Raw genomic sequence first — 14111 nt, 5'->3', positions numbered from 1 at the left:
TCAAATCATTAATGCAATGAATCAATGCTTTTTACATCAGATTACCCTAAAAAACTCTAGAAAATTCTAAAAATCCTAAAAAATCCTAGAAAATCTTAGAAAATTCTAAGAAACTCTTAAAAGCCCAAGAAAACCCTAAAAAAAACCTAGAAAATCCTAAAATACCCTAAATACCTTAAAAAATCCTACAAAATCCTAAAAAACCCTAAGAAATCCTAGAAAAATCTAAAAAACTCTAGAAAATCCTAGAAAAACCTATCAAACTATAAAAAACTCTAGAAAATCCTAAAAAATTATAAAAAATTTAGAAAACTATAAAAATCTTAGAAAACCGAAAAAACTCTAAAAATCCTAAAAGATCCTAAAAAGCTCTAAAAAATCTTAGAAAATTCTAAAAAGTCCAAAAAATTCTAGAAAATTCTAAAAAATAATAGAAAACACTAGAAAACCATAGAAAACCCTAAAAAATCCTAAAAACCCTAAGAAAAACCTAGAAAATTCTAAAAAATCCTAAAAAGTCCTAAAAAACCTAAAAAAAATTAGAAAACTCTAAAACACACTAAAAACCCCTAGAAAATTCTAAAAAATCCTAGAAAATTCTAAAAAAAACCCTAAAAAACTATAAAAACCCTAAAAAATCCTAGAAAATCATAGAAAATTCTAAAAAACACTAAAAAATCTTAAAAAATTCTAACAAGTCCTACAAAAACCTAAAAAAATCTTATAAAATCCTAAAAAAACCCCAAAAAAATCTTTAAAGAATCATAGAAAATTCTAAAAAACTCTAAGTACCCTAAAAAAATCCTAGAAAATCATAAACCCTAAATCTTAAAACAAACAAACAAAATATATATAATAAATATCTCATCAAGAAACTAAGGAAACGATAATTTACTGTGCCTAATAATAAAAAAATAGGAAAAGAAAAAAGCTTAACCTCCAAAACGTGTAAATGGGTCAGTGTGACAAAGTATATAACTAGTTTTAATATTTTGAATTTTACTAAATAAATATAGTAATTATTTTAAATATTTTAGTCTTTTAGATCTTATTAAATAAATATAGTTATTTTAAAAAAAATTATATTAAAATATTAAGATTCAACAAGTGATTTCACAAATCGATTTTTTAATTATTGAGTTTTACCATATAAATTACACAATAATAAAAATTAAAATTTTAAAAATTTAAAAGATTTAAATTTTAAAATAACTACTATATAGATTTAAAAATATTAAATTTTTAAATATATAATCAACAATAATTTAATAAATTCGTTTAAATAAAAAAATTTACTATAAAAAAATTATAATTTAAAAATGTAAAATTTTAAAATACAAATAACAAAATAACTTTATAATAATTTAATTATTTTTATTATTTTATATAAGAAAATTTTGTTTATTAAGGTCTAAAAAATAATATTAAAATTAGTGCTATCAAAAAATATTTTAAATTTAATATTATAAAAAATATATAAAAACTAATTTGATTAATTTTTAAAAATATATATTTTTAAAAATATATAAATTTAATTAATTTATATTAAAGTCTTTCGTTATATTGTTCTGTTTGAAATTTTAATATCATTTGGCATTGACAAATTTTCTTATTTTTCAAGTCTTAATTAATAAAATTAAAAGAGTACATACTAAAATTGAGAGAATACGTGCTAAAATTGAAAGAATACGTAAAATAAAAGTCTCTTAACTGTATTTTTTATTCAATTAAAAATATAAAAAAAATAACTAATTATATTATATATATATATATATATATATATATATATATATAAGTAAAATAAACTAACCAAATTTTAAATTTTAAACTACGCTAATAAACTAACAAAATTTTAAAACTTTTTCATAGACTTATACAGGTATAGTTGATTCAATATTAACTTTCAAAATGAGCTACAATAAGCTAGAACATGATGAGTTCTTGATCTTTATGCATCCGAGCGAGGCCATGGAATCTTCATGACATCATGGAGGCATTTCAAGAATCATAAAGCCTCCTCCTCAAAAGGTTAAAAGAGCACCACATAAGGATCCAATACAGAGTCCCCAAAAAAAACAGTATTTGTTCGTAGCAAATCTACAAAAATGGATACCCAATTAGCGCCCTTTCTCCTTCTCCTCCTTATCCTCTTCACCATTTTGGTATCTGGTACTGAATCAGCATCGTGCCCCTTTGATCTCAACTGCGTTGACACCTTACCATGGGACACATCAACATACAGAGCGATAACTTAAAAAGGTAAGAGGAGGTTTCTGGTTTATGATTATATGCCTAAGGACAGCCTCAGTTACCAATTGCTGGTGCTAATAGGCTAACATGGCCACAGAGGAAGAGCATAATTCTTGATGTGGCTAAGGGACTTGCTTATTTGCATTACGAAATCAAACCCCCGATTTATCACTGCGACATTAAAGCGACCAACATACTTCTTGATAGCAAGATGAAAGCAAAAGTGGCGGATTTCGGATTAGCAAAACAGGGCAAGGGTGGCTGGCACATACGGTTATCTAGCGCCAGAGTACGCGCTATACGGCCAATTAACAGAGAAGAGTGATGTTTATAGTTTCGGAATTGTGATCTTAGAGATCATGAGTGGGAGGAAGGTACTAGACACGACTAATTCGAATTCAAACGTGGTCTTGATCACGGATTGGGCGTGGACGCTCGCAAAATCAGATCGGACGGAAGAGATTCTTGATGAGTCAATAAGGGGAGAAGGGCCAGAGAAGATCATGGAAAGGTTTGTTCTTGTTGGGATTCTTTGCGCTTAGACCTACCATTGCTGAGGCAACGAAGATGTTGGAGGGTGATATTGACATTCCTGAGTTGCCAGACAGGCCGATACCACTTGGTTGTTTCGATCTTCTCTTTTCTTTGGATTACAAAGAAGCGGAAGGTCCATGCCATATCTCTCATCTTATGAAAGAAATATGACTACGAACACAATGTATGGATAACCACGTGAATTTACTACGTTGACTTGGCCATTCCCATGATTAAAATAATTGTGACATACGCTTAAGTCGATGACTCACCAGCAAGATTTAGAAAGAAATGTAGATTTAAGATTTACACTAAATTAAAAATGTGTAGCTTTAGGATAACAAATTTCAGTCCGAACTTGATATGTGAAGACTCGAATTAGCCTTTAAAACAAGTGCCATGAATATGTTAATTTTTTTCTTTTCAATTTCTTATCCCCTTTTGTGTATATTTGTAATATGATTACATATTATACTAGTGTGCCTCCTGCATTCCGGCTGGATTCTATGGTAAAAAAAAAAAGAGCACCACAAATACTAACACAGCAAACATCAACACAAATAAAATGATCCAGAGTATTTAAAAAATTATTAAAATATATTATTTTATATGTTATTTTTAATTTATTAAATAAATATTAATTTTATTATAAAAAGAATATTTAAAAAATTATTAATTTTTATATATTATTTTTAATTTAATAAATAAATATTAATTTTATTATAATAGTAAAAAAATATAATATATTAAAATAGAGTACTATAAAAAATATTATATAAAAAATATACTAAAAATGTTAAAAAGAATTAAATAAATTTAAAAAAATAACATTATAATTTAATATTATATTTTTTAATAATTAACTAATTATCTATCTAAAAGTGATTTTAATTAATATTATTCAAACAATATTTATTTTATCAAAATTAATTTTAATATAGAATTGTCAAACATAAATCATGTTGGTATAGATTCACTTCTACCCAAAATTAATTATACAAACAATTCAACTAAGTATCTTTTAAAAATTGTACAATATTCAACCTTTTATTACAATAATTAAAAAATAAAACAAACACATCTAAATAGATTTAGTATCTTTTTAAAATGAAATACACATCTAAAATACAAACTAAATATAATAAAACTAAAATTTAAAATTTAAAATTTCTGTTTCAGTTTTATTATTTTTAATTATTAACAGATTATCGTTTAAATACACTTCCAAAGATATAAATTCAGTAAAATAAAAAATTTTAATTAACTCACACCGCAGAAAACCCTAAAAGAGATCATAAAACTTCGTTCCAATCCAGCCGTCATCCCATAGAGCTGCGCCATTCGTGGGCTTCTTCGTCCACGCCGCCGTCCTCCTCGTAGCTGCCTTCCTCCTTGGCGTTGCCACTTATCGGCGCCGCCGTGTCATCCAGAGAGCAGCACGCCGTCCGTGTGATTATTCGTCCGCGCCGCCGTCCTCCTTGTCGCCGCCTTCTTCCTCAACGCCGCCGCGTCATCCCAGCGCCGTTCTTCTGCAACGCCGTTGTCCGCCTCGCTCGTCCTTGGAATCGCCTTCCTCCTCGCTAATCCACAGCCTCACTTCGTCCTACTCTTCATCAGCGTCGCTAATCCTTCTGTGTCAGAATTGGACCTCAAGTATTTTGGATGTGTTTAAGAGAAAGTTATTCATAGTTAACTTATGTATCTGATTAGTTATTCAATCACATTGATTTTGCATGCTATGTACAACATCCTAATTTGTAGTGGAGAATGGTTTAAGTAGAAGAATAATTTAAAGAATTACAATCCTCAAATTGTTAGCACTGTTATATCGGTAATTACGGCTCCTGCAAGGGTTTAAATTTTTTATGATTTTGAATGTGGTTTAGAAATATTTTGTATATCACTTCATAATTTTAGATGTGTTACAATTATTTTTTAATGTTTAAATTTAAATTTTGGATTTATGATTTTGGATGTGTTTCAAAAATATTTTTTGTATAACTTAATAATTTTAGATGTGTTACAATTGAATGCGAATTTAGTTTTTAAAATTTAAATTAATCTTAATTATAAATGTGTATCTAAAAAATAGGAATATATTTTAATTAAAAAATAATTAAATAATATTAAAGAAAATAATAACTAATTATAAAGTGGGTAGGATATTAAAAAAATTTTAATTTTTAAAATTTAAATTAATCTTAATTATAAATATATATCTAAAAAATAAGAATATATTTTAATTTAAAAATAATTAAATAATATTAAAAACTGAGCAAAAGCTGAATTTTATTATACAAGTAATATTTTTCTTATACAAAATGACAAAATCACTTTCATTCAAATTCTATCTTTAATACACACAAAAACTATAAAGTACTAATATGCAAGTTCGAGCCAAATAGATATAAGGATCGAGTCCAGGACGTAAATTAATAATCAAGTTTCAAATTTAAATAAGATTGATGTTCTTTCTTAAAAATCGACTCGAAAGAATATTATCTATTCATTTGTATTTTTTCTTTTAAAATTAGTTTTAATTTTTTTCATAATAACTACACTAATTAAATGAACTTTTTCAACTATGAACATCATTAAGAGCTAGTTCTATGAAAGTTGAGTTTTAAATGATTGTTAACGATATATACAAAAAAGACATTTTAATTATATTGTCAAAGTTTTAAAATATGAAATATAAAAAATTAAATTTTAAATTATATGTTATTATTTAAATTACTATTTTAGTATTTTAATTTGTAATTAGATATTTTGAAACCTAATCATATTTTACAATAATAAAATATAATTATAACAACAATTATACTACGTATATATAAAATAATCACTTGTACAGAATAAATCTTAAAATACAAATTTTGAAATACAAAATACACATTAAAAATAAATTGTATAATATATATATTTATACATAAATTTATAGTAGATAATTTGATAGCTAATTTTTTTATATAAACATAATATTTTTATTATAAAAATCATTATCATATTATATATATTTCGCCCCTATCATCAAAATTTTCTAGATCCGTCAACTGATCAAGCCTATCATGGGACCATAGGTGGAACTAATTAAATACCATGGAAAGTGGAAACATTCCAGTATTCATCAAATGTCAATGTGAGCTTAAACAGAAAGAGTGTATATAGGCCGTTATACACCATCATCTCAGCTTATCGTGAAGATGAGTATGAGAAGAAAGCGCAACTCAGGGACATTTCTAAAGTGAACTACGTTTGCATGTACTAAAACTAGAGCATCATAGATTAAACTAATTGCTTACCCAATTGTTAGGACTAAAAATATTAACTCATCATATAGTTCCAATTAACCAAAAGCAAGCTTGGCAGTTGTGTTTTTCCTTTTTTATTTAATTTTATTATTTAATTTTATTATTTTATCCTTATATATATCATTACCCAATTTGAATATAGATAGACTTGTATATTTATTCATTTTATTGTGACAACATACAAAGTTTACTTATATATGAGGTCAAACAATTGAAAACAATGACCAGGCGATAGATATAGTAGGCTGTATTAGAGTATAATATTAGTGGATTAGATTGGAATTAGGTTAAATATAGTTGGAATAGCAAAAAGTTAGTGTAGTAGGTAGAGATGGAACCACATACAAAGTTGTGGGAGTATTTACCTACTGAATTATAAAAAAAAATAATATAATAATAAATATACATAAAAATATATAATGTCCTATTGTATAATTGTATACTTGTATTTGTCCTTATATATGTATACATCTATATATATATATATATATATATATATATAAATTTATCTTTTTTACATTTTTTTTTGTTTTTTTCTCACAATTATAAGAACTTGAAAAAAAAAATCAACGTTAATCCATTCAAATTATATTTTTAATAATTTTGTAATTATTTAGCTATAATTTTTTTATATTATATAAAAAATAATCAATAAAATATGATTTAATGGGTATAAAATACCCAACAAAACGCTAGTATTAATAATAACTATATTACGCAACATCACAAATATTAAAATAAAAAATACTTTTAACATGTTAATTAAATTATTATAAATTTAATTAATATACTTTTAAATTTTAAATATCTAAATATATTTATGTTAATTTTTTAAATTATTTTTGCCTTTATTATTAAATATTTTTGGATTCGTCACTACTAGCCATAAATGTATTTAATAGAATTATTAGTGATTATTATATGTATCAATTGTTGTATGAGATTAACATATAGATATATAACACACTTTTTCTTCAATCTCTATGCTTATAACAGGCTGAACTTATTTGATCTAAAGTAATTAAGGAACACTGCTCAGCTATAAGGTATGATGATGAATCATTCAAGAGTGAACGAGGGTTTGGATATTCACTGGATCAGTGAATCCTGGAGTTGTACCATTATATGTTTCGAATGCAGATAAGGTGTTGACTGCTTGTGTTGGATGGAAATAATCGAAGAAGATATACTCTTTCCTGTTGCTGCATGGCACTCCACCTTCGGCACACTGCCCGTCTGCGCGAGTCGGGCAGCAGCCGGAGGTGAAGACCATGAAACCAAGAGAAGGGTCAGTAAGGTCGCCAACAGTGCTGTTTACAAAGGTGAATTTGGAGCCATCAGACTTGTTGTTGAATCTATCAACAAGGCCTTTCAGGTTTTCATTAAAGAGGAAAGCAGCAGCATTCAAGTCATTATTACATGATCCGGTTGTTGTATTGATAAAACGAGGAATACACCCTATAGCTCCCAGCCCAACCATTACAACCTTTCTAGCTCCAGCATCATGCAGATCCTGCAATAATCACTCTCATCATATTACTTATTAGCTTATTTATCTTATTAAATAATTACCAAAATTTTTAATTTATTTTATGTCATTTTCTCTAATGCATGGGTACGTACGTACCTTTCCAGTCGTAATAATTAATTAAAGCAAAAAGTTTAATTAAGGACCAATCAATTTAATTATATTAGTTAACATTTTTAATTAGTAGTCTAATATTATATTTTTACTCAATATTTTTAATGTTATTGACTAATAAGCTATGATGCACGGACACTGACACGGACACGGACACGGGATACGACACGGGACACGCCGACACGCGAATTTTAAAATTTTACATGACACGGGGACATGCATACATATAAAATATAAAGTATTTTTTAGATAAAATATAATAATATTTTAATATTTTATTGATATTAAAATATAAATTAATTTTTTAAATTATTTTTAATGTCTTATTTTAATTATATCAAGTATTTAAAATATTTTTTGTTTTAATAAATAATAATATATACTATATCTAAATTTATTTTAAGAATATAAATTAAGAATAAAACTGGACACACTGACACGTGATGGTATTTAGGTGTGTCCAGAGAAGAATTTTTTATTTTTTATTGAGATACGATTTGGACACAGCAAACACGCGTGTTAGATGAGTGTCGGTGAGTGTCGTGTCCAAAATGTGTCTGATACGCAGACACGGCAACTCAGCAAAGTGTCCGTGCTTCATAGCTAATAAGTGACTAATTATTGACAGAAAATAATAAATTATATTGATCTTATAACATTATTTTTAATTAAAAAACCTTTTATTATGGTCGATATCTATTAATTGAATGCTTTAATCTTTTTAGTAGATGTCCATTACTTGAATGCTTGGCAACTTTGTAGCCAGCAAAAACTTTTTCTTAGGGTTGCAAATAATTATGATGTACGTGTACTATTTTGTTTGCTAATATATAGTACGTGTTTTCTGTGGTACCTATTGTTTTATTATGACTATGGTGACTATAAAAAAAATTGTCAATTAGTTGTGAACATCTTGTTTTTTTAAAAAATTTTTGACTGTGTATTAAACATAGTAAAAAGGCTAATAATTAGGCAAACATTTTAAATGGAAATTTGGAAAAAATAAATTTTTTATGCTAAAAAAATAAGGAGAAAATAGATATTAACACATCATTCATAGATGTTGAAATATTATGAGTTAGATTTTTTGGGTTTGGGAAGACCAATAATTATAGTAGGCAAAAATTAAATTATATTTAAAAATTAAAATAGATTTTTGTTGGTATTTATAAATACTAAAAATTTACAAACATTAAAATTTTAAATCCATATAAGAATAAATAAATAAAATAAATAAAAATCCTTTTATAAAAATAATTTGGTTTTAAAAAGTAAAAAAAATAAATTTAATTAACATGAATAATTTAAAAAAATCCTTGTATATAAACAAAAATATAGAATAGTTGTCCAAATTAATCATTGGGCATTTAGTCTCTGATTTTAAAATAGATAAAACTATTTTTAACTTTTTATTTTTATTAAACGATTTAGGGCCCATTTGGAAACTCTAGAAGTAGCTTTTTTTAACTTTTGACTGATGAAAAGTAGTAGTATTAATGTCGGGTACAATTTTCAAAACCAAATTGCAACTTTCTAAGAAGCTATTTTGGAGCTTATAGAGAAGTTAAAAAAAATGACTTCTCTCATAATACTTCTACTTTTCATTACATTTCTTTAAAATAAGTACTTTTAGAATTAAAAATCCAAACACAAAATAATTTATTTATAAGTTACTTTTAATAGAGTCATTTATTGTTTAAGTTATTTTATCAAAAAGAGTTTAATTAAGTTAGTTACCCAAACTGGGCCTTAGTCTCTTTCCAATTTGATTCAAAGAGTAAAGTATAAAGTTGTCTTTAAGAATTTAAAAATCTCAAAACAATTTTTAAAAATATTTAAAAATTTTAAAATAGTGATTTTGATTACAAGAATCAAATTGAAGGGAGACTAGATTGTCTAACAAAAAAGTAAATATTATAAATTATTTTGTGTATTTTAAAATTTAAAAAATTTAAATATTTAATATTAAAAAATTCAAAGACGTTTTTGGATAATTATTCAAAAATATATTACATAATTAAATTTTTTTTTTGTAATCCTTTCGCAAAAGTCACATATTTATTGGTGGCTCAACAATTGGTCACCGCTAGACACCATTTCTTATGCATATCTTTTTATTTTTTTTTTGATATTTTATTATTTTTTACACACGTTCACATAAATTCGGTATAATTTACACTTATGTCTGACAGAATCTACACACAGATTTTATATAAAAAAAAAATAAAATACACACATAAATCATTATATTTTAATATGTGTATGCATATTTAATGATATTAAATTTTGAAATATAGTATTATTATTACTACATTTGAATAAAAAAGATAGTGAGATAGATATATACCTTTACATAGAGAGATAACTGATGAACAAGAACTTCGGCATATTGCTGAGGAGTATATGTGGCGCTGGTAGAGGAGTTAGGAAGAAAGTAATTGTTTATGTAATCGTTGCTTCCAATAGTCACGTAATACAAACACCTACCAAGGTATTCCAATGCTCTCTCATAACTTCCCAATCTTCCAGTTATTCTCGATACAATGATTTTGTGGTTTCTTATCTGTTCTCCCAGGCTGATAACGCTGCCCTGCATCATCAGTTTCATTAATAATGGTAAAAATTCAAGTGAAGTCAAAGTTGATATACGAGAGCCGTTAGATGAAAATTTAGTCAAATCTGTTAGAGAATCATTAGCATCAATTAGGATCAATTAGTATCGTCTATATTTATGTAGTATATCTGTATATTAATTATAGGATTCTATGCCTTTATTACTCTGATTCATTTAGCAGCTATAAATACCTCTTGTATATTGTACTTTTGAACACAACTCAATAATACACTTTTCATATTATTCTCTCAGTCTCTTGTTTCTAACAAAATCATCGAACGTCTCTCAAACATCAACTTCACGTGAAATCGACTGTACCTGAGTTTTTACCTTCAATAATACTTATTCTAATTTTATATAAATATATGTATATTATTATAAGGAAAAGTATACGTAACCAACAATATTTTTGAACAATGTGTGAACAATGTGAATTAATACGGTTAAAAGAGTAAATTAATCTTAAATTTAATTAGTAACATTAAATTATGGTGTAGTGTATTTTTATTTGATTGGTGATTGTTCATGTTATTCAAGATGGTCATTATTTACGTAACATTCTCCTATAATAACACCAAAATTGAAGTCAAATATAGCGTGTAGGAACGAACCAGTTGCCTGCCGCTCTCAAAACGAATTCCAGCAGCACCGGATGCATAGTTGACGCCTTTAAAAATGTCATAACCGCTTGTGTTTGCAAAGGGTGGGATGAAATCCTTAAATCCCAGAAGGAAGCCTGCATTATTATTATTATTCATGGTAAATATTATATAATATATAGTTATTGTAGGACCAAATAAACCTCGATTTTATGGGCCTATGGGGGCTTTATTTGTTTTAAAAGCCTATACCAATATACCATGATGATGATGATGTCTTTGTGTATGTGACAAAAGATTACGTGCAAAGTAGAAATTCACCTGTAATAAGAGGAAGTATGGGAGCCAATGGAGTATATTACGTGCAAAGTAAAAATTTATGTGTAGAAATTTATTTATACAAATATTCCGTTCATTCTCTAACGGAATTCTTTGTGTAATAAGCAAGAAGTGAATTAGGTGTATATTTAAATCTATTAAAATCAGTTATATATTATAGCAGAATATATATTAAAATATATAATATATTAAAAATAAATTAAATTATACATATATTTATATATAAATATTTAATGACTAATTTGGTGATTAATTTTAATATATAAATATCATTTTGATTATCATTTAACGCTTTAAGTGCTTTAAGAAAGAAAATCATTCTTAGAATATATTTTAGGGAATAAAAATATTATTTATACATTAAAATTAGACACTAATTTGTTTGAGGTGAAAATGGAAGGAAGATAAATGGAGGAAAAGAAATAAGAAGGAAAATAGTTATTTTCCTTTGTTCGGTTGAGGAGAGAAATGGAAGAGGAAGGAAAATGGATAGAAAAATATTCGTGGGATCCACCAATTTTTTTTTTCTTCCAACAATAGAGAGAAAATGGAGGGAAAATTAAATCTCTCTCTACTTCTAATATTACCTCTTTACTTTTTTCTATATCATTTATAATATAAGGATAAAATTATCTTTTTATAACATTACTTTCCTTCTTATTTTTCTTTTATCCAAATACATCTAAGAAAAATAAAAATTCACTCAATTTTTTTTCTTTCCTTTCTTTCCTTTCTATTTCCTTCATCTCTATTTCTTTCTTTCCAACCAAACATAGCCTAAAATCAACCATTAATGTATTTATATATAAATATATGTATAATTTAATTTATTTTTAATGTATATTTATATTTTAACACATATTTTATATTAGTAATTGAATGTAATGTATATGTAACATAATCGTTTAGGAAATTATGTATTAATATATTTCAAAGAATTATATAGTATTTGTTAATTCTAAAATATATTCTAACAATTACTTACAAAAGAAGATAAAAGCTAAAAAAACATTATTTTAAAAATATTAAATTATTAATATTTTTTGTAATCATCTTATTTGAGATAATATTAATCAATTTTCTATTTTTTCACTAGAAATATTGGCTTCTAGAATTTTCTTTTATTCTTATCCTAAATATTGAAGTGGTTTTAAATTTGTTCCTAATACATATTTTTTTATATCTAATATTTAAAAATGCTTTCAATTTTATACTTCTTTCTTATTTGATCTAAATTATTGGCACACAAAAGAATATTTTTTTACCATATATAATAATAAAAAATAAAAGATTACAACATAGAAATGAAACATTAACATACCCTTTAAAAAAAAAGAAGGATGAGAGAAATAGCATTACCAATTATATCAATTATGGTAAGACCATTTGTGAATCTTCCAGTTGCGGTTCTATTTGGGAAGTCGATGCCATATGGTGTGTAATTTGCTTTAGCATTTGTTGGAAGATTATTGTTGTTTCCATTGTCTGCTAATGAATCTCCAAATATATATAACCCTGGCACTTGAGATTCCCCATTCACCAACACAACAATAACAGCAACAACATGAGTTGTCACAACCAACCATGTCTTCGTGCAAACCATCTCTTCTGTTATTCTCTGATCTATGAAGACGCTAATATTAATGAGGATAGAGGAGCTAAAACTTCTGTATTATTTATACTACTACTACTATACGTGTATATATATAGGGTACGGTTATGCTACGTGTACACCAAAATCAGCTATTAAAGTCAGTCACTAGTATAAAATACATGTTGAAATACAAATACACATTGAAAATAAATTAAACCATATATATATATTTATATACAAATATATTGGTGGCTGATTTTAGTGACTGATTTTGGTGTAGAAGCAATATTTCTCATATATTTATATTTTCGTGCAGACGCACTATTTTTAATTTTTTATATTCCCTCTTTCTTATTACAATAAATAAATTGAAATGACAAAGTCACATTTGCAATGTTTAATTATGTTTGTATATACGCATCCTCTATGATCTTCCTTCAATTAGCTTTAATTTATCTCAAGGTGGAAAAAAAGTTACAAAGAAATTAAAATTTTGATTATTCAATAATAGCATGCAAAAATTAAATTATTGCAAAGTTCATACTTGATAGATGGGTAGTGGGGTGGCAATTTTGACTTTTCAGCATTGGATTGCAGGAATTAGTTAAATCATTTGTTTAATTTGCAAGATGTGTGTTATTTCAACAACAATAATGACAGACGTACGAAGACACATGCAGCAGGTTTGGCAAGTTATCACACTTTGATTAATTAATAATATTTGTGTGCGTGTGTATATATTAAGGCGAAAACTTAGGTGCAGTCGACTTCACGTAAAGTTGATAGTTGAGAGCCGTTAGATGAAAATTTAGTTAAATCAGTCAAATCATCTAACGACTCTCAGTTATCAACTTTATATGAAGTCAACTACATCATTGTCTCGGTTCTTTGCGTTTTCTGGTTCTAATATCTACATCTAGTTTTTTTTTTTTTTTTTTTTCTTTTTGCTATGCTCAAATTATACTTTGAATATCTACATCTAGTTAGGAAGTGAATACTGAATAATACTTACTGTTTTTGCGTGGAGAATAGACCTTTTTGTATACCTCGTTCACTTTTCAATGATCATTTGTATTTTTTAGATGCTACGAATTATACTTTGGACAAGACAAGAAAAAAAATTGATATATACAAAAGACATTCTGATATTTAAGGTAATATTTAAAATAGCTAATATAAAATTAAAAAATAGCTGAGATCATACTTTCTTTTTTGTTTGCATTATTTT

The 14111-nt window shown here is 26.1% G+C and overlaps 1 protein-coding gene and 1 pseudogene across 1 annotated transcript; one reads left to right on the top strand and one right to left on the bottom strand.

Moving 5' to 3' along the window:
* The first annotated feature begins 2105 nt into the window (after window positions 1-2105).
* Window positions 2106-2978, top strand: LOC107619922 (putative receptor-like protein kinase At1g11050 pseudogene; annotated as a pseudogene).
* Window positions 2979-6975: 3997 nt separating this feature from the next.
* LOC107619921 (GDSL esterase/lipase At1g29670-like) lies at window positions 6976-12942 on the bottom strand. The gene is made up of 4 exons (XM_016322153.3): window positions 12649-12942; window positions 10963-11087; window positions 10085-10327; window positions 6976-7608 (listed from the first exon to the last, which is right to left on the bottom strand). Exons 1-4 carry the CDS (start codon window positions 12890-12892, stop codon window positions 7159-7161), a joined length of 1062 nt encoding a protein of 353 aa, XP_016177639.1. The 5' UTR covers window positions 12893-12942; the 3' UTR covers window positions 6976-7158.
* Between the last annotated feature and the right edge of the window lie 1169 nt (window positions 12943-14111).

This window comes from Arachis ipaensis, chromosome B10 (assembly GCF_059453495.1).
Source record: "Arachis ipaensis isolate K30076 ecotype BB chromosome B10, ASM5945349v1, whole genome shotgun sequence".
Classification (NCBI taxonomy): domain Eukaryota; kingdom Viridiplantae; phylum Streptophyta; class Magnoliopsida; order Fabales; family Fabaceae; genus Arachis; species Arachis ipaensis.
Note: the sequence above shows the minus strand (reverse complement) of the source record. Positions and strands in the feature narration are given on the sequence as shown.

Excerpts from the sequence above, each read along its gene's own strand:
- LOC107619921 (XM_016322153.3), bottom strand. The coding sequence starts at position 12,892 with ATGGTTTGCACGAAGACATGGTTGGTTGTGACAACTCATGTTGTTGCT. Across the intron at positions 11,088-12,648 it reads TACCATAATTGATATAATTG|GCTTCCTTCTGGGATTTAAG; the intron begins GTAATGCTATTT and ends ATAATAATGCAG. Across the intron at positions 10,328-10,962 it reads TTGAGAGCGGCAGGCAACTG|GGCAGCGTTATCAGCCTGGG; the intron begins GTTCGTTCCTAC and ends CTGATGATGCAG.